Source organism: Nothobranchius furzeri, chromosome 8 (genome assembly GCF_043380555.1).
Source record: "Nothobranchius furzeri strain GRZ-AD chromosome 8, NfurGRZ-RIMD1, whole genome shotgun sequence".
In the NCBI taxonomy this organism is placed as follows: domain Eukaryota; kingdom Metazoa; phylum Chordata; class Actinopteri; order Cyprinodontiformes; family Nothobranchiidae; genus Nothobranchius; species Nothobranchius furzeri.
Window position 1 is genome coordinate 51,168,159 of NC_091748.1, and position 21,515 is coordinate 51,189,673.

The 21,515-nt window shown below is 40.5% G+C and overlaps 1 protein-coding gene across 8 annotated transcripts in view; it reads left to right on the forward strand.

Moving 5' to 3' along the window:
* Positions 1-21,222, forward strand: part of unc13a (unc-13 homolog A (C. elegans)) — a 72,293-nt gene extending 51,071 nt beyond the window's left edge. For 2 of the 8 annotated variants that reach the window (XM_054730108.2, XM_054730112.2), the window contains 8 exons: positions 2,504-2,533; positions 3,302-3,358; positions 3,479-3,559; positions 3,742-3,889; positions 4,472-4,528; positions 6,577-6,669; positions 18,803-18,962; positions 19,051-21,222. In XM_054730108.2, the coding sequence (XP_054586083.2) occupies positions 2,504-2,533; positions 3,302-3,358; positions 3,479-3,559; positions 3,742-3,889; positions 4,472-4,528; positions 6,577-6,669; positions 18,803-18,962; positions 19,051-19,339 (915 nt within the window). In that variant the 3' untranslated portion in view covers positions 19,340-21,222. The remainder of the gene's footprint in view (positions 1-2,503; positions 2,534-3,301; positions 3,359-3,478; positions 3,560-3,741; positions 3,890-4,471; positions 4,529-6,576; positions 6,670-18,802; positions 18,963-19,050) is intronic. The other 6 variants (XM_054730110.2, XM_015971566.3, XM_054730109.2 and 3 more) reach the window with 3 other exon arrangements.
* Positions 21,223-21,515: the final 293 nt, after the last annotated feature.

A 21,515-nucleotide genomic window follows, 5' to 3' on the forward strand; every position in this document is an offset into this window, starting at 1 on the left:
GGAACTGAACTCTAAATGCTGATTTTCTGCGAGTTATTTTGTTTTTGCTAGAGTGAAGGTTTCTACGTGAATGTAGCATGCGTTAGCACACACGTGCACAAACATCGGCTCACACACTTCTGCTGCTGAGGCGGCGTTAAACGAGAAAGGAGACGAGCAAAAAGCAGACGTTTAAATGTTCTTGTACAGAGAATCAGACTGCTTCTGCTTCTCATCCACATTGCATCTGATCCTCTTCTCAACCCTTCCACAGTAAATTTAGCCCCACCCCCGCTGCCTTGATTCATTCTACCAGTCGGGATCACTGTGTTTAACCTGAAGCTTCAGGAAGAGGGGCGGCTCCATACCATTTCAGCATCAGCTTCTGGCTGCTCTCCAGCATGTCACCTAGCAGTGATTTGGAAAGATTCCTGCCTGATGAGTAACTCTTATCCGAGTTGCTTAAATTTCTTTACCCAAAGGATCTGGCCCATTTCCAAAACAGACTCACACATTATGGAAAGCAGCCCTCCTTTTTTCCTTCTTCTTTTGCTTCGTTTTGATATATATGTGTTTTTGTTTGATTATTAGCTTTAAGAAAAAGAGCCTCATGTCACTGACTAGACAGCAAATCTGTGCCGTTTTCATACACAGTATTATGACTACTGGTGGTAATACTGGCAGCTGAGTTTAACTAATTAAATTGTTCCAATTTAAAGGGAAAAGGGACATGTGAAACAGCTGAAACCACTCATTTGTTGGAGCCCAAACGTGTGTTTTGAACTGATGTGGGGCTCTTTGCAGCTTGACTGATCCTTCTCTCTGGTTGTGTTGTCGTTGTTGTGATTATTATTACATCCTGCTCCGCTCTCCTTCCACAGATGATAGTAAGTACAGCACTCGTGTGTGTGTGTGTGTGTGTGTGCGTGCGTGCGTGCGTGCGCGTGTGTGTGCGTGTGTGTCAGTCCACAGTGGTCCCCCTCTCTGCTAAACGTGCTTGCCCCTGTCCCCGCCCCTCCTCGTTTTGTAACCCCCCCACCGCTCTGCTCTGTCCCTTCTCTCTTCTCCCTTTTCCACTCTGAGCACAGACGCATGAGTCATTCCTAAATCTCTCCAATGGGCCCCAGATCCACGTCATTTCTGTCCTTTACTTTCTTAGAATTTGCTTTGAAACAGGAAGTGGTCTTTCTGTTTGGCCTATGATGTTGCCTTGTTTCTTCCTTTAATCGGGACTCTGATGGGACTAGCTATGACATCTCAGTATCCGACCCACCACTTTAATCCCCCCCCCCCCCCCAACACACACACACACACCCTATCGCTTCTACCTGTTTGAACTTTGCCCCGCCCTCCTACCTGTTACTGTGGGTTTGTTGCTTGCATCTGACCTTTTTTCAACACTGCAGTCCTCTATCAGTATACTGTGCAACGCAGAATTCCACCGTATGTGTCTGCAAACCTGTCATGTTGGTCTGTCCTGGTTTGGTTTCATGTCTTTTTTTGCTAAAAATGAGTGTTTTGATGGTTCTATAAGCAGCATTCGTGCTTAAATGTTAACTCTTAATAAATGATTGCTGATAATCTCTTAAAACTGTTGTCTCTTGATGAAGTTGATGTTCCCATCAACATGTTCAAAATTCATAGTTGGTTCAGCAACGCTTCGATCTATTGTTTTTTTATTCCCTGTTTATCTTGTGTATAAAAAGTTAATAGACGTAATACTGCGTAATAGAAACCAAGAATATTAGTTTACTAAGGAGTTTACACAAGAAGCTTTGATGCACTGTCCAAAACACTTTTTGAAAAGTGCAATTAAATATTAAAATGAACATTATTAATTATCAAGCACTACCCCAGAAATCTGGTAAAACTCCAACTTATCTTGTTTAAAAGAAACAGAGAAAAGCTCTAGGTAGCTAAAGTCTTCAGATATCTACCCACATGGACTCGTTGTCAGAGTGTTCAAATCTGAATCGTAAGCGTGTGTTTGCATGTATTTGACAAACACAGGTCTATGTATTTGCAATGACTAGTTTTTTTTAGTCAAATTTCAGTTAATCATCTTTGTTTTTTCTTTATTTGTGCATCTTTGTGGGAAACGAGTTGGTCTGATCTCAGCGATGCAGCCAGGCTCTGAAACAGACTCATGAGGGCTTATATTTGGATTCCTAATGTCTAGAAAATGTGTTTTACTTTGTTTAGATACCATGTGAGCTAATTCTATACAGCCTGACTCCCCCTGCTCTGAAATTAATAAATTATATAAAAGTAAAAATCATGAAAAAAGGATTAAAAGTAGCAACGGCATCAACTAACTGTTATTTCTGTCACTGTTCTACTTTAGCAACCCGCTTCATGTCATTTCAGGACACAATTATATTTATATTGTTGCTTCAGAGAATAAAACAAGTGGCCTCAATGTCCATTTGTCCACATTGTGTAAATAATGGCAGGAGACTCTTATCTAGCAGCAGATCAGGGCCTGGCCTTTTCTTCAAGTATTAACCACATGCTCTCTTTCCAGGGGAGGCTGAAGAGTGCTTCTCACAGTGATGTAAGAACTAAAACCCTTTAGATCAATGTGTCTTGTCTCTCTCCTCTGTGTCTTCTCGCTGTGTCTCTGTCTCTCGGCAAACCAGTCAGAAAAAAGCAGTGGAAACATTGACGTTTGTTTCCGTTTTTGCACTGTTTGTTTGATATTTTTACATGGATTAAAGCGGGCCATACGCGTGACCCTGAGTTCAGCGATGAGTGTTTTGTTTTATAATCGTGGTTAAATCTAAGCTAAACCCAGTTTATTTAGCAGCAAAATGTGCAGTATTTACAACAAATTCAGTAGCTGCAGCAGAAGATGGCTGCGTTACATTCAGAGACAGAACTCAAAAGGGTAGACAGCACAGTTTTGGTGATGAAATTCATGAAGATTAACCAGTTTTGCAAAGGTTTTCAGCCGCCTGCAGCACTTATTGCTAGATCCCCTTTGCTGAGTGTGGCATTAGGCTGGCCCACCAGTATGTCCACACACACACACACACACACACACACACACACACACACACACACACACACACACACACTATATTGTTGGACTGTGGTGTGTGTGTGTGTGTGTGTGTGTGTGTGTGTGTGTGTGTGTGTGTGTGTGTGTGTGTGTGTGTGTGTGTGTGTGTGTGTGTGTGTGTGTGTGTGTGTGTGTGTGTGTAAGAGCCGTTCCTGTCCTCTGTGTGACACTAAGCCGTCTGATGCAGTTTTCTTTCCTGATGACGCTTTTCTCACCCTGCTCATCCACCTTCTCCTCCTCCTCTCTTTCTTCATCTTCCAGGGCACTCAGCTCATCTTTAACGCTGCCAAGGAGCTCGGACAGCTGTCCAAACTGAAGGTATCGTACTTGATCCAGCAATTCTTCAGACCAAGGCTCCAATTTCTTACTAAATCTCATTTCACATGGCATTTTTTTTATTGAAAAGATTGGTGACTGTGTGATTTTTCTCCTGCTCAGGAGCACATGGTTCGTGAAGAAGCCAAAGCTTTATCCCCCAAACAGTGTGCTGTGATTGAGCTGGCTCTGGACACCATCAAGGTAGAGCTTATGGACCTGTTTGATGCAGAGACAACTAGAAGTGTTCTTATTATAATAAGAAAACAACGGCTTGTTCCCTTGGTAGAAATCTATTATCGAAATGCCTTAAAACTTGATTTTAGGATTAAAAAATGTAAAAAAATAAACAACTAATATCTGTTGACTGTTGTGTTTGTCACCAGCAATACTTCCATGCTGGTGGTGTGGGTCTGAAGAAGACCTTCCTGGAGAAGAGTCCGGACCTCCAGTCCCTCCACTACGCCCTGTCCCTTTACACTCAGGCCACAGATAAACTCATAAAAACCTTTGTCCAATCGCAGAACGCCCAAGGTAAACTCGTGCTTTTACTCCGTCCAACTCCTTGTTTTCTGTCTCTACATTTGAGCAACTTCATTTATTTGTGTGAAACTAATTTCTTGTTTGAATTCATTGTTCGACGTGGATCGGTGATTTCTTGTTTCTCTCCTGTGGCGTTTTGATGATTTCTGTTTCCTGAATGTATTTCGCCCACTCTGTAGAGCACATGTGGCAACCTTTTTTTCCCCAGTCCTCTTGCATGTAGAGCCTTTTGGGGACCAGCCGGACTATATTTTGGTGCAAATAAAATCCATCTCTTCTCTTTCTTGGTGTCTCAGCCTCATCAGACAGCCACATAATAGCTTTCATCTTTTGTGGCGGATGCTGAAACATCAAAGAGAAGAGATGTCGTTTCAGTGGACGGATCTGTAAAGTTTGATTAAACAATTGTACTGCTTCTCTGAGGAAATAGCTTACAAAAACAAGTAGAGATCATCACGTTTTCCCCTAATTCTGGTGAAAATGTCTGTTTTTCTTCTCTGCAATTCAAGCCCTCATTTTAAGTCTCTCTCCTCTCTCCGTCTACTCCCTCGTCCTGCCCCGTCTGTGGGCCAGTGTTCAGCGGGAAGGGGGTGAGATTCACCACTAGTGAGGATGTTTACCCAGAAAAGGGTATGTGGCACTCAGGCTCAGGGCCTGAGACAACTAGGACCACCAGAAAGCCTCCAGACCAAAGCCTAGCCCCTTCCACGCACAACCCTCCATATGCATCTAAATCCTCCTTCCTGCCTGCTCAAAGTCAAACACCCCCCACCCCCCCCCCACCCCCCACCCCCCCACCCCACACACACACAACGATAAGTTCTTTATGCATTCGTGCATGAAACAAACACACTGACGTTTCTGTAGGCGGCTGCACAGAATACATACGCCACAGATGCTATGTATGGGCAGACACTGAAGCATGATGTGCAGACATCAGTGAAAAAGAACTGAAATGCATTAAAGTGTGCAGGAATTCTGATGCAGCATGATGTCATCAAGAGAGGCCCGAAGGCCGAGTGAATAAGAATGTGTGTGTGTGTGCGTGCGTGCGTGCGTGCGTGTGTGTGTGTGTGTGTGTGTGTGTGTGTGTGTGTGTGTGTGTGTGTGTGTGTGTGTGTGTGTGTGTGTGTGTGTGTGTGCGTGAGTGGCTGTGACTTCTTTTAAGGTTATAGAGGTGGAGGCATCAGTATTATCCATCTGAATAGAGAACTACTGTGGAAATCCCTTTTTTCTTTAGTAAGAAGAGAAAAATGCAGGGGAAGAGATGTGGTTTTGTCTTGGTGGGGGTGGGCTCCTCCTGGGACACAATAAGACGCATATAAAGACTCGGACAGCTCCCACATGTAGAAAGGATGCTGCACTCCTTAGACTGAGTCAGTCAGAGACACTCCATCTGGTCAGGTGACCCGTGTCACTTTGGATCAGGATGAAACACATGAGTAATCAGACACACTTGCACAGAGAAACTCTAGATCCACAGCATCGACTTGTGTCGTATGAGTGAAACAACCTAGACAGGTTGTTTGGTTTCATGCTTTGTCACAACCACAAAACAAGTCAGGAAATCACCTTCTATCGACCGTTACTCGGAAGCTTCCTCCTGCCTCCCTGCCAGCAAAGTTTCTTTCTCATCTTCTTCGAGCGTCCTCCGCAGAGGAGACGAGGCCAGATGGATGCTGCTGCTCTCTTTGGTCCTGCTGGCAGCTCCACCAACAATCCCATAATGCACTCCAGGGAGATGCAGCGAGTTGCATGCCAGGGACACTCTGCCATTTAACTCCCACTGACACCTTGTTCAGTGGGCGACTAGTTAAAAACACACACACACATGCTTATGGTTGCCGCTGCAAAGATACCGCCGGTAGAGAGAAGAAACTAATTAAAACATTAAAAATGAATGTCCATCTGTCGCCGCATCCTTCTAGAGGTGCAAAGGGATAAAAACACTCAGCAGAAAGATTTGTTCATCGACTCCCTCCCAGATAAACACCTGATTGGAGCCACGGAAGCAGGCCATGCACTCGTTTTATCTAAATTAGTCCTGCAGCTAAAAGTTTTAAAACAAAGGTTCTGGATTTTTGTGTTCTGGAGTTCAGATCCAAGGAATGGGTGTCGTTAGATCCATCTGAGCTTGCCCAGACCAACTCGGTGTCGGAGACAAACCCTGTCTCCTTCTCTGCCTCCTACTAACCACCCTGCATCCTAACAAACACCACGCGTCTATGAGTCGGCCGCTAGCAAAAGCAGCTCCCTTACGTCTCATCATAACCAAACATTGAAATCTTTTTTTTTTATGTTTCTGCATTGAAGCTTTAAAGTTACTGGTGATGGTCGGACTCTAAATACTTCAGTCAGTGGGTGATAATTCACTGCACTAGAAAAAAAAAAGATCATTCATGCCGACTCATAGCAGCTTTGTCTGTTTGTCCACTTCCAGACCACAACATGTGCACCAATGATCATTGTGCTGCATTGTTTGTATGAAAAAGGCCAAACTCGTCTCAAAAGACCGGAGTGAGACTGAAACAGAGTTGGTCTGTGACTTGGTTATGGAATGAAAGCATGGAGGAGAATATGGTTACAGGAGCACACTGATAACATTAGGTCTGTGATGAGGAGTTTGTTTTGATATTCGGGGTAATAAATTATACATTATTGTCCATGTGCCCTGTTAGGATCAGGAGTGGAGGACGCCGTGGGAGAAGTGTCTATCCACGTGGAGATTTTCACTCATCCAAACACCGGAGAGCATAAAGTCACAGTAAAGGGTAAAGCCGAGTTTCTGCACTCTTAAGAAATGAAATGTTGAAATAACTTAAGCAAGTTATGTCAGCTGGTTTCACTTAACCTAGCTGCTTAAATGTGAAGAGTGCTATACATTTACTTTTAAAGCAACACTAATCAGTTACTAACACTTTAACTAATTCCTTTAATAGTGGGTTTTAGTGATAGTTTAGGTAGAAACTTCACATGAAACAGATCTCTGCTGACCAGAAAAAGCACTTAACAGTTTTGTGGAGTGGGTAGGAGTCCTAGGGAGTGCTCTTTACCTGCTCAACGTCTGTTAGCTAATTTCTGTGCCAGTAGCTAATATAAAAGCTAGCAGTTAGCTTTTTCAGTTTTGCTGACATTCAGTTAAAAGCACGAGAAGAAGAATTTCTTTTTTGTTTTTTGTTGTTGGCATCAAGGTGGAGCCTGGAGGTAAAAGTAAGACAGTAGTGTCTTTGGAGGTGAAGCAAATATCTAAAACCAGAGTAAACAGTCATACAGTCGTTTTGTATTACACCACAGTTTGAAGGAGTTAAAGGAGGCTATGAAATCACGGGCTGATGTTACCCTGGTTTTGTTGCTTTTGGACTTGTAAGCAGAGGTGGAAAGACTACTAAAATTTCCTACTTAAGTAGGAGTACCAATACTTTGATAATTTTTTACTCAATTACAAGTAAAAGTACTTGCCTAAATTTTTACTTAAGTAAAAGTAAAAAGTATCGTAAACAAAATGTACTCAAATTAAAAGTTACTTAGTTACATTTTTGTCAGCGTAAGGATGGCTACATCTAAGTAGTGCTAAATCACAACGCCAGTTCACAATTCGCTCGTGTGTGTGCGCGCACACACATACACACACGCTCAGCTTGAAGGAGGGATTTCTATCCAATCAGTGAGAACAGGACGTGCACATTGATTGGATGAGGTTTTTCTAGGATGGTAAGTTTCAATTGTGGTTAAAATTATTCTTTATTTTGAGAAAACATAATTTTTTAAGATGCCATCAGTGTGTGAGGTACCTCAATGTTTTCATGACAAAACTCTAACATGAGACTGTGCTCTAACCTGTCACATAATATAACAAACCAAATGCAGTCAAACATTTCAGATGGACCGTATGACTGCTGTTAAAGTTGGCCCTGCCCTACTTTACCTCTACATTACAGTTCCTTTATTCGTGTCCATCCTAGAGCTCCTCTCTGACCTTCATGCTTATTTAAAGCAGCTGATTTTTAAAGCTAGCAGAGTTCATCCTTGGTGGTGGGTTCACTCACTCATTTAACCATTCACCACTGAAATCAGTTTGTTCATTCCAATCCTCCTAAATAGTCCTCCAACCATCCAACTGGAATCCTTAAGGGTCCCGTAACGTCCATCCTGTCAGAAAAGGCCTTGGGAGCCCAGGTGTTACTAGAACTAACGGTGTCTCCTCACCAGCGTGAGTCTCCAAACTGTGAAAGTTGGTCTCCAAACATGAACTTTAAATTCATGCTTTTATCTCCTCTTGTAACACTTTAACATGTTTTAAAAGGCTTGTATCATGATAAGTTACACCTCCCAGACCAAAGATAAGATAAAACATTATCATAAACACTGCAGAGACGTCATTATTTATGAAATGTTATTTTCCTTTTCCTGAGCCATTACTTCAGCCAAGATATAGGATGCATGGATTTGATGAAACCATGCTGTCTCATGCAGCTCTATATGCGTAACACACACACACATGCACGCATGCACATGCACACACACACACACACACACACACACACACACACACACACACACACACACACACACACATCATGACTAATTTAACTACACTGAACTGCTTTAGTAATAATTTAATCTCTTATTCTGGAGTAAAATAAAGAAACAAGATAAATCATCACATAGCTGTGGCATCAAGAAGCAACTTCTGAGTTCAAACACAGGGATGGAGCACAATGTTTACACCTGAACAGTATCAGGATGTTTTAACTCACAGAGGCCTGCAGGTCTTCTGTTTTATGAGCAAAGCGCTGATAATCCGCTTGTTATGAGCGCTAAACGTTATTTTGCCGGAGCGGTAGAGAAACACAATTCAAACACGGAACCGAGTCCGGCTACCGAACCGAACAGATTTCTGATGACGTCACACCGGTGCGCGAAGGTGCGGGATCCAACACCCAGGAGAGGAGAGAGAGAGGAGGTAAACAGCGAGTTGAAGAACTGAACCGATGTCTTTGAGCAAAAGTGTACACCCCCCCACCCCCCGTTCCAACGCTGCTACACTTAATATTTTTAATTTATTAGGCCTATAATTTATTTTTACTCAGTAACGGATATGATTTAAAATGTAGCGAATTACAATTCTTTTTTAAAAACGTACTCAAGTAAAAGTAAAAGTACAGCTTTTAAAAACGACTTAAAAAGTATAAATATACAAAAAAGCTACTCAATTACAGTAACGTGACTCGTGAGTAAATGTAATTTGTTACTTTCCACCTCTGCTTGTAAGTAATAATATTTTTTGTCCAACAGTGTGGATATTTTTACTTTGTGGCTTATTTAATATCAGTTGGCTCGCGTTAGCGTTAGCTCGTTGTTAACGCTAACTACAGCAGGCTGCCGCAGGGTTGTTTGTGACAGTTGTAATTCCACTTTCAACCAGTAGGACAGAGAAGCTGCAAACTGTTTAATGTTACTTTAACATAACTTATAACAAGGGGTGTTTCTCAATGTCAAGGCGCCTTGCCTTGCGAGGCGATGTCTTGCGAGGCCAGGCGCCTTGCTTACAAGGACACAGTCCTTCCTTGGTCAAAGAAAACGGTTAAATGGAACAGACTTGCATCACGTGACCGCGGCTTCCACGGCGGTCATGTAATGTCACTTGACACAGGAGATAACGTTATATTTTAAACATGTAAGTTTCAATATAAATATAAAACGAAACTTTTACTTTTTAAATTGTGTATATGTTTATTAAATTAAAAATATAAGCGAGTTACTACCTGCTAGCCACCAAAGCTGCCACTACTAAGCAACTAACCAACAACAGATAACTTCTTTGGATCTAAAAAATAAACATTTTAAATTAGCTGACTTACTTTTAAACTTGAAAATTGTCCCAGAAGTAGCTGCCAGTTTCTGATCCGCAGTCTTTTTGAAAATATTGTGGTGTATTGTGGGTAATTTTTGACCAAGGCTAGGCTACAAGACACCTCCTGTGTGTCCTTGCTAAGCTAGCTAAACGGCTAACAAACGGAGAACACACGCCTTGATAGAACATGAACATTGGAAAACTTCAGGGAAGCGAAAAGTGTCTTGACTTAGATTGGTTTTATTGATGGTTGATGTTTTTTTTTGTTTCTTTCCTTTTTCCTTTGACTTGCCAAAGAGACACAGTATTCTTGAATTGGTTTATACTTGCTACTAAATAATATATTCCACTCCGTTTTTTATATTGTATATTGTATAGCATTTGGGTTAAAACATATTGGTATAAAACTTAAAAGTTTATAGAATTCTGTTAGTTCTAAATACGATTTACAATAACTTATATATGTTCTTAGATTTCTTCTATTGCGCAATGGAACAGCATTATTCGTTGGTTGGTTATAAGCTCCCACCTGCTTATTGTAGATTAGGGAGTTTTTGTTAGTTCTTACAGTTTTTTTTCGATTGCTAAAACGCGTTTTTCAAATCTGTACGTTTCTTTCAAAACTGCACACACAAAACCCCAAACATAACACACAAATTCCTAAACCGTGGCTTCCCTTTGCAACAAAACCCTGCCATCACATATCGTAACATGTTCCCAGAATGGAACACGTGTTTTCATTTGGTAAACACAGCCACATTTTCACATGACACACACATACCATTCATTGCTTAAACACAAGTAGCCTTTGGGTGAACACTACCAAGCATGGAAAGAACACTGAAGAGCAAAACTGAAAACACAATTGTCTAAATGGAACACAATGAATTACACACTGAATGTATGACAGTGCCCACTTTTCTCTGAGACAAACATTAGACATCACACAAATTTTGAGACTAAACATTTTATTTTCACTGTTAACCCCCCACCCCCCACCCCACACACACACACACACACACACACACACACACCCCACCCCCTCACAAATTTTGAGACAAAACATTTTATTTTTACGGTTAACCCCACCCCCCCACCATCACCACCACCACAAGCATAATCATGGGGCATCATGCTGCCAGTCTCTGTCTGGCCAGAGGGCCTCATCAACATCACAGGTGATGTCCTCCTGGTCCAAACAGCGCTGGAAGTACCGCCTTGAGTGCCTCATGAAGCCCTGACAGGCCTCAAAGGCCACATCTCTACAAGCCTCCTCCATGGCTTGAAGCAGTGGGACCAGGCTCTGTGGATTCCTTTCGTACACCTTCCACCTCCAGGCTGAGAAAAACTCCTCAGTGGGATTGAGGAAGGGGGAATAAGGTGGAAGGTATAAAAGGGAAAACCGTGGGTGGTCCTGAAACCACTCATACACCTGGGTAGCCTTGTGGAAACTTACTTTTATGCTGCAGTCCCTGATTGCAAACTGCTCGCCAGACCCGAAAGTTTAGAGATTTGAATATTTGTGTGTTGTTGAGTGAAGCTTTGAGAATTTATGTGGAAAGTGTGTGTAAACCTGAAAATTGTGTGCTGTGTTTTGACAGCAAGGTAATGTGAAATTGACATCAGAGTGTAAAGGAGGAAAATCAGAGTTCTGATATGATAAGGAAATCTTAAGTAGTGATAAACTGAGTCAAGCGATTGGGAACAGAAGTAGAGGTTGTGAAAATTGTGCCTCATTTTTGCTTTTTAGCAATCGAAAAAAAAACTACAATATCTGGGTCTTACTCTTGTTCTTAGTATTTTTTGTGTGTTTTTTCTTTATATATATATATATATATATATATATATATATATATATATATATATGTCTTTGTCTATAGTTTCTCTAAATGCGAGAGGTATAAGAAACCATTTAAAAAGAAAAGCCATTTTTCTATATTGTAAACAACAAAATACAGATTTTTGCTTTCTTCAAGAATCACACTCAACTTCGCAAGATGTTAACTTCTGGAGGTCGTAGTGGGGATCAGATCTTTGGTTGTCCCATGGGTCAGAGCGTTTGGCTGGTGTATGTATCCTAAAAAATTGATTTAATGGAAAAGTCTTAATTTCTGAATGTGACAACGAAGGTCATTATGTACTACTTACAGTGGAAATAGAAAAATATATAATAATAATAGTAAATATTTATGGATATAACAATTTTTTAGAAAATTCTGTTTTTATCGACAAGATAGAAGAACGACTCTCATACTATGTAACCAAATATCCAAGTTCTCATGTTATTATGGGAGGAGATTTTAATGTTATCTTGAATAACCTGATTGACAGATGGCCACCGAGAAACAACAATAACTCTCAAAATCATTTCATAAAATTTCTTATGGATAGACTTAACTTAATTGACATCTGGAGAGAAACACACCCATCACAAAAAATTATACCTGGGCCAATAATTCTTTATCAAGACAATCAAGAATTGATTACTGGCTTATTTCTTAAGACTTCAGTTATGGGACTGCAAGCATTCTTCCTTCGCCTCTCTCAGACCATAAAGCCATACATATAAGTATCCCTTTAATCCCAGCTATAAATCATTTTAGATCTTCCTACTGGAAGCTTAATAGCAACATTCTTAAAAATGAGGAGGTTCAATTACAAGTAAAAAATCTCATTACATTTTATTGGGACAAAGCCTTAAAAAAGTTTTAGCCTCAATTGGGAACTATTTAAACATGATATATCAAAATTTTGTCAGAAATACAGTAGTGACCTGGTAAAAAAATGGAAAAAAGAAGAGGAGGAAGTAGTTAAAAAGATCTCCCTTCTATCTTCTAAGACTGCTGATTTTTTTAGATATTGATGAGAAGGAGGAACTTGATAAGATGTAGATTAAACTGGATGAGATTTATAAGAGGAGAGCTGAAGATGCATTGGTCAGATCATAGGCAGTGGCTGGAGAAAGGCGAGCAGAGCTCAGCATACTTCTTTAGGCTGGAAAAACAACAGTCAAGGGATAATTCCATTAGACAATTTAACATAAATGGAGCTGTTGTTGAAAATCATAGAGAAATTGCAGCATTCTGCACTGAATTTTATAGCAATCTCTACACATCCAGGTTTTGTCAATTTTTTTGATTACCTTTCTGATCATAAAAAACTGCTTGAAAGTGACGTCGATTTCTGTGATAGACCAATAACTGTTCAAGAAGTCAGCAGTGCTATAGGGCAATTAAAAATAAATAAATCTCCAGGTTCCGATGGTCTTACCTCAGAATTTTATAAAATGTTTTCAGATAAATTGGCTCAATTTCTAATTGAGGTTTTTACAGAAAGTATTCAGAAAGGATCGTTACCCCCCACATTACGTCAAGGTGTTATTACTTTAGTCCCTAAGCCACGAAAAGACCCGCTCTTTTTAGATAACTGGCGGCCGATTTCTTTGTTGAACAATGATTATAAAGTATTAGCAGTTGTTTTATCTAATAGAATTAAATTAGTTATTGATCCCATTATTGATGAATGCCAGTCAGGTTTTATGAAAAACAGACATATATCTAATAACATTCGGTTAATACAATTGGATTATCCTGAGCTTATTACTGACAATATTTTAATTCTCTTTCTGGATTTTTATAAAGCATATGATACATTAGAGCATGACTTTATGCTAGCTACACTTAGGAGGTTTGGATTTAGGGATTTTTTCGGTAAGAGTGTACAAACGCTGTATGTGGGAGGGAATAGCTCTGTTAAACTGCCTTTTGGTACGTCTCCTAGGTTTATTCTTCAACGGGGTGTTCGACAGGGATGCCCTCTGTCTCCGTATCTTTTTCTGTTAGCAGCAGAGATTTTAAATATTCACATTAGGAACAGCTCGTGTTACGCCCCCTCTGAAGGTCTAGGATGATGAGGGGACTAACACAAGAAAGTAGGTGTAGGTGTGTGTGAGTGGATTAAGGACGAGGAGGTTAGAGTAAAAACAAAAGGATTTATTAACACAAGATGTCCGTGTCTGAACGGTAAAAATAGGGTTTAACACTGACGGTGCAAAATAAGGTGGAAACTGAAAACATAAGCAGACTAACTGCTTATGAAAAGGCTTTCTGCCAAACTAAGATGACAACCACCTAAACGATAAATATCCCTGGCTCAAAAGTCCTATGGGGATAAAAGAAAACCACCGAGATCAGAAACTGACGTTCAGTCAGCTAAATCCTTCTAAAGAGGATAATTAAGTCAAACCCATATAGCAAACACCCCACAAAAGGCTTTACCATTAGCAATGCGTGTGAAACACGCTCAGAAGGAACCCAGGCTAATCCTGGATCCTTAGTAGAAAACCTTAAACAAATAATGAGCGAGGGAGAATCTCAGGCTACTCCTGGATCTCTAGCAACAACCTTAAACCCAAACAGTAACGGTGTGAATAACCTTAAAACCGAGTGGTAACGGTAGCAAAACGTGTCCGTGAGCTAGGGAGAAACACAGGCTAATCCTGGCTCTCCTCGACTGTCTGCTGTGTTCCTCCTTTTAAGTCCTGGGAGCTGCTTGATGGCTGATGCAGGTCAGCTGCGGTCTTTGCCGGCGTGCCTCTCTCCGAGGTCCTGAAAGGGCGCTGGGGCGCTGGAAAGTGTGAGCAGGCCGCTCCTGGTGCTGTCCCTGGTGCTGGATCCTTTGCAGTGGGGACAAAAGGCTCAGGCTGGGATTAGAGGACGGACCGAGGGGACGAGGGTCGTCACAGCTCGTTACAGGGAATTAGTATTGCAGGTCGAGTTGTCTCCATAAGTCAACTGGCTGATGATACAGCTCTGTTTTTAAAAGATGTGTCACAGGTTCCTATAGCCCTTAACACTATTGAAAGTTTCACTAAGGCATCTGTGTTATATCTTAATGTTAACAAGTGTGAACTATTGCCAGTGCATGAGTGCCCATACTCCTCTGTTTGCGGCATTGCAGTTAAAATACTGTTACATACATAGGTATTAATATTTCTACGGACAGCAGAAACAGAAGCATAGATAATTTCACTCCCTTCATAAATAAATCTAAAAGGATTTTTAACAGCTGGCTACAAAGAGATTTGTCCCTGAGAGGTAGAGTTCTGCTAACTAAAGCAGAAGGTTTGTCCCGTTTAACTTATGTTGCCCAGTCTCTATATGTAGACAAGTCAATATGTCAATAAGTCTATTGACAGGATGTTATTTGATTTCTTATGGAAGAACAAAACTCATTATTTACGTAAGTCCGTTGTTCCAAATAATGATAAGTCAGGTGGCCTAAACTTTATTGATTTCGACTCCCTTAGTAATATTTTTAAAGTTAAATGGATAAAAAATTACCTTAAGAATCCAACCTCTATCTGGAACTTTATTTCACAGTACATTTTTTCACATTTAGGTGGTCTAGAGTTTATCCTTCTCTGTAATTACAGTATTCCAAAAATACCTACTAAACTTTCTAATTTTCACCAACAAGTACTTTTAGCATGGTCTCTCATCTATGAGCACAATTTATCTCCTCAAAAATGTTATATCTGGAACAATTCTTCTATTCTGTACAAGAACAAATCTATATTTTTGCAGACATGGTTTAATAGTGGTACTAACTTAGTGCATCACTTGTTTAACAGTAAAGGGTGTTTATACGGATAAGCAGAATTTCTTAACCATTACAAACTTCCTGTTACTCCGAAAGAGTATAGTACTGTAATTGATGCCATTCCATCTGGTTTAATAATGTTATTTAAAGGTGTAGACTTGTCTTCTACCCAACCTGCGAGTCCTCCTGATCCTAGACAAACCGCTGATGGTGAGATCTGTTTTTCAAATGTTAAAGGTACTAATTCCAAAATATGTTCTTAGTTTCAAGAAAATTTGGTCTCCAGTCCATCCTCTGTATCACACTGAAACACAGCCGTACAGAATCTTAATTGGGTCAAAATTTGGTCTCTTTCATAGAATTTTTTCTAACTAATAAAGTTAAAGAAGTGTCTTTTAAATTAATTCACAGATTTTACGCGACAAAACACTTTCTTCAGAAATATAAATCTGATATAGATGAATCTTGTTCTTTCTGTAAATGTCATCCAGAAACGTGTATTTCATCACAGATTTTGATGTGAAGGACTCATCTCAGATGTTTTTCATAAATTTGATCCTGTTTCTTGCAAAATTCCACATTCATAAATCCAAAGTTACAAATGCCAAACCTTTTTACAAATTATTCGCTGCTGATCTCAAAGTTTATATAAGTACAATAACAGATGCGACCAATAAGAAAGCCATAAAAACTATGAGAATTTATAATGCATGTAATATCACTCTATAACTCGCATTTGGTGTTTTTCATTGTCTGTTTTTCTTTTCTTTTTTTCCTGTTTGTCTAGTTAGTGTAGTATTTGTACCATAATAACGGTTGTAAAGTTTGTAAAACTTCAAATAAAAAAAAAATACATGAACATTGGAACCAGTTGGAACACATCTTGGCGGCTCCTGATGACATATCTCCTAGGCAACCGGGGCGGGGCCAAGACATCAAGGCAAGGTTCCTTGACATTGAGAAACACCCCAGTCACACCCATCTACTCCCAGACCATGGGAAACCGGAAGAACGAACAAACGAATGCAAGTCAATGGGGCTAAAACGCTATTTTCTAATTCCGCTTGTTTTGTGCCATGGATTTCACATATGACGTCCGTGAATTTTAAAGATGCATTTTGATACCAAGAAAGCGCTTATTTTTGATTGGGGGGAATCGTTATTTTAGGTTTTGTTTGAAAATAAGTCCAGGACTACAAATGCGCATCAAGAAAGTGACATCATCAAACCAGACACGGAGAAAAACAGAAGGAAAAAGGCAGAAAGCTCAGCAAACGTCAAACCCTTCCTTCAGGAGGTAAAACCCACCATAAATCCGGCCATTTAGTCAGTAGCGTCTACGCTAGAGGAGAGTAGATTCTCTGGTGACGTTATAAATGCGACACGCCTATGTCTGATTTGTAGTCTTGCTAACAGCAAACTTTTACAAGCTGATATCTCGAGCTATTGCAGTACTAAATAAGACAAAGGAATTGTTGAACATAAAAGCTTTGTATATTCTGTTTAACTCGTTAATTCTTCCATATCTGACATATTGTATCGAAGTATGGGGAAGTACCTACAAAACATATACACATTCAATTTTTCTTTTACAGAAAAGAGCCGTGAGAGTTATGATTGGAAGTGGATACAGGGATCATACGGATCCGATGTTTTCACAACTAGACCTAATGAAATTTGATAAACTAGTAGAATATCATTTATTAAAACTTATGTACAAAGCACATAAAGGAGTTCTACCAATACATATTCAAAAGAAATTTGTAAAAAGAGAAAGTAATTGTCAGGGACTTGCACAAACCAGCCAGAGAAGCACTGCTCATGAGACTCAAAACTCCATTTTATTTTGGAGCAGCTTCAAAGTTAACAGGAACTTTAACCTAGTCACAGCACAAGACACTCTATCCAGAAAAAAAAAACATTTCAGACACACCAGGTTCAACTTAAAAAGTGGCTGATCAGACCACTCTACATACAAGAGGGGAACAATTAACATACAATTAACACACACATCCTCACACACACAAACTAACCAGTCTAATCAATTCAGGTAACTCAAATAACTAAATCATAATTACAAACTTCCTATCCCTAACAGAAAACATCTACATTAAATTAAACACAATTATAAACATGAATCTCCCCTCCCTTGGGAGTTGGTGGATCCCAGAAGTGCTGATTAGGCTTCCTGAGGAGATGAGCTGCAGGTAAAGATAAAGGATGTGGCGTTTGGAATTTGAGAACGTTGTTGAATGGCAGTAGGTCCAATTGGTGCTAGAGTTTCTTAGGAAAATTAAGGTATTTAGTAGAATTTAGTTTTTTATTATTTTTCTATATATATATATTTTTTTCCTCTCCTCGCTCTGACTCACACTCCTGCACAGTAGGTGGCGGTAATGCACCTTAAGTTGGTTGCCACCCGCCATTTAACCGGAAAGGAAGAAGAAGAAGAAGAGCTGCAGGTGTGAGACTCCATGGGAAACTCCAAGTCACTGAGGTGACAGGCACTGCTGTCACAGTAATTATAATCTAAAAGGAACTGATATTTTAAAAAAAAACAAGATTCCGAACAGCGATAATGGAAAGATGTACCTCAGTTGAAGGTGTCTATTTATGGAATAGTTTAGACAGTCAAATAAAACAATCTAAATCATTTTCTTTATTTAAAAAAAGGTGGCAAACGTATCATGATGACATAATAAGACCTTAAGTGGGCTGATAGACTTGTTTTGTGTTGGGGTGGGGGGTAGGTGAACGACGACAGGCTTTGAGTTGAACAGCTGATGTCTTGATGTGAAAAAGGGGGCAGATATTATAAGTGTTTGCTTCTTTCTGCTCCTTTTCATTCATGATTATTTGTGAACATGAATTGTTTTAATGTAACTTTTATTTGATTGATTGAATGAAATAAACAAAAAAATGAAAATGAAATGAAATAAATCTCAAAGTGGCCAATGCTCAACAGCGCACAATTATAATTATGTGCAGCACCACGAGACAGGGAGTGGACCAAGCAAAATAATGCTGTATTGCCTACATTGTGCAGGGTAAGACTATCACTTTTATGGGTTTATGAAAAATCATGCATCATTTCTGAAAGGGTAAAACTCCAGATTGACGTAACTTGGTTAAGTAAATTCAACATTTCATTTCTTAGAGTGTACTTTCCTTCTCTTTGGTTTTATCGAAATAAGAATTATTTAGGAAATTGTTGATTATTCTTTGAAAACTAAGGAGTCTGAGCCGCTAAAGAAATATACGACTTATGTAATAAATTCCACACACAATGTTCCTTCATCTCCCCAACGCTTAGAGAACGAGGCAGTCTCTTCCTATTTGTTCTCTCAGCTCCACTTTCACACATTTTCTCCTCATAAATCTCTTACTCAATATTACCCACACCTTCCCCCTCACGTTCTCTCCTCTTCCTCTCTCTCTCTCTGCTTCAGTGGTGGCTGCCAATGACCTGAGGTGGCAGACGCAGGGAATATTCCGCCCGTTTGTGGAGGTCTTCATTATCGGCCCTCACCTGAGCGACAAGAAGAGGAAGTATGCCACCAAGTCCAAGAACAACAGCTGGGCTCCCAAATACAATGAAACCTTCACTTTGTAAGTAGATGGTGCTGCATTATTTTGTGGGTGGTGGGGGGGGGGGGGGGTGATGTTATGATGCTTATGTGACTTTCCTGTTCTGCAGCACCCTGAGCAATGAGGTGGGTCCTGAGTGCTACGAGCTGCAGGTGTGTGTGAAGGACTACTGCTTTGCCCGAGAGGACCGAACCGTTGGTATGGCTGTCCTGCAGCTGAAGGACTTAGCCTCTAAGGGTAGCGTCGCCTGCTGGCTGCCGCTGGGTAAGCGCATCCACATGGATGAGACGGGCCTCACCGTCCTGCGCATCCTCTCCCAACGCAACAACGACGACGTAGCCAAGGAGTTTGTTAAGCTTAAGTCGGACCAACGATCTGCTGAAGAGGGCCGCAGCTAAACAGCTAAAGGCCCCGTCTGGAGCCAAATCAGACACCTACTGCGCCAGAGCGCTGCTGCGCCTCTGCGAGTCACTGCCCCGTTCATCTAGAGGTGTCAAAGCACAGAGAAGACAAGCATCACTTCACACCCAATGCTGTAAATACATTTAGGTCCAACACTCTTCCTGAAAATAGAAAAAATACAAGTGTCTTTATTGTTGCTGATGTTTGAAACCAACTTTGGAATTTATTCACTGTATTTCTACCTTCCTCTGTTCATAGAGGACACACGCACACACACACACATACACACACGCAGCTAGACTTTTCTGATCGTTCAGGGGGAGAAAAATCTCTGTAGCCTTTACTACTTTGGCTTGTTTTCTCACATTTCTCTGCCTTTTCCCTTTCATCCCGATACGAGCCCATTTACAGAAGAGACCGCAAGTGCCAACAGGTAATCACAGCAGATGGGTTCATGACATGACCAGAACGGCCGCTCGGCCTCTAACATTCCTGATGTCGGATGGGAAACACGCAGAACCTATCTAGTCAATAGTTTGAGTTTATTTTCTGCTTCGAGATTATATTTTAATAACTCTATAAATGATCGTATATAATGAAATATGAGAGGAATATAAAGATACTTATCCAATAGACGTGTAATACGTCAACTAACGTCCTCGTCTTTTTGTGTGTGTCCGTCTACCCTGTAACAGAGCACACTGCCTGACACCTTCAATGCCTTCTGTCTTGTTGACCCTTGTGCATTAATGTGTGTGTGCGTGCGTGCGTGTGTGTGTGTGTGTGTGTGTTCTTTATGTTGACCTCGTGTAGTCACAGTGTGCCGGTTACCTGCATCACAAGCTGATGAGATTTGGATTTGTGAAGTTTTCTTGACTTTTGCAAACCCAAAACTCGTGTTCGGTGATGTTTTTTGTGTGTGAGTGCGTGTTACTATAGACATTCCTTGAATCCCTGTTTGTTAGTAGGGCATCATAGAGGAGGAGATTATCGGTCATCTTCTCTTATAAACAAACTTGCCAAATGAAATCCTGTGTGTGTGAGATTAGAAACCCGATGTAGGTCCGCTGGGACATCTTGATCTCTGATGATCCTGCACCCTCTGCTCCTTTTTGATGAGGGGCTTCATATCCCAATGAGAATTAAAAATTAAAACCTCTGCTAAAGGGCTGCAAATCCAGACCAGAACAGGTCCGGTTCTGACATTTAAAAGAGGGCATTCCATATTCCAATCTGCACCGAGACGCAGAGCAGATTTACAAGCACACAGTTTTTGCTGCACTGATGAAAAAAGTCGGTTCTTTTATTTTGTCAGCGAGATTCATCTAAATTAAGCATTGTCTCTTTTGTGTGTAACAAAAACATTTTAAACCGATCTACAGCATGTCTGTCACATTTACTGAGGTCACAGAAATTTATTTGTGAGATTTTTGAAAAAAAGAAACAAGAAATAAAACTAATGTTGTTTTCAGGACTCAAAAAGTAGCAAAATATATAAAAAATAAATCGTTTTGTTTTTTTATTAGTCGTCACCAAGGAGGGCTGCCAACCCCCCCTCCAGACACCGGATCATTAATCTGGCCTCATTATCTGAACGCGGCGTTTTAACTGAACTCTATGCATCTGATCTGTGTTGATTAGTCATTCTGGAAGCATTCTTCTAATGTTTACATGGTGGGTTATTATTATTCTTACTATATCAGCACAAGTGTTAAATGATAGGTGTACAATGCTGTTTCTGTTTCAGTGGGCCAAATATCAAAAGCTGTTGTGGCGTTGATTAGACGTTGGTTTGTGATCAGCTGGATCAGAGCTGGATGGTTGTAAATAGCTGCGATGTAACTAAACACACATCAGACTCTGTCAAGTGAAGTCCGCTGCTCTTTTTGTAGACTTGAAGTTTTGTGCCGAGCGACTGGGGACACGTAGCGTCTGAGGGATCACAGGAGACCGAGTACACATTGGAGAGGAATGCCAAGCCATATGCATCTGGAGCTAAATAACAAAAAAAAAAACACACCAGTTTCTGATTTTTACTGGTAAATGACATCATTTTCCATCATGCAGACTTTAAACGAGAATGAAAATTGAACACGTTTAAACTCTCTGATGTGTACAAGGTCTGTCGTCACAAGGGGACATCCGCACGATCTTTTGATAACTAAAAGACAG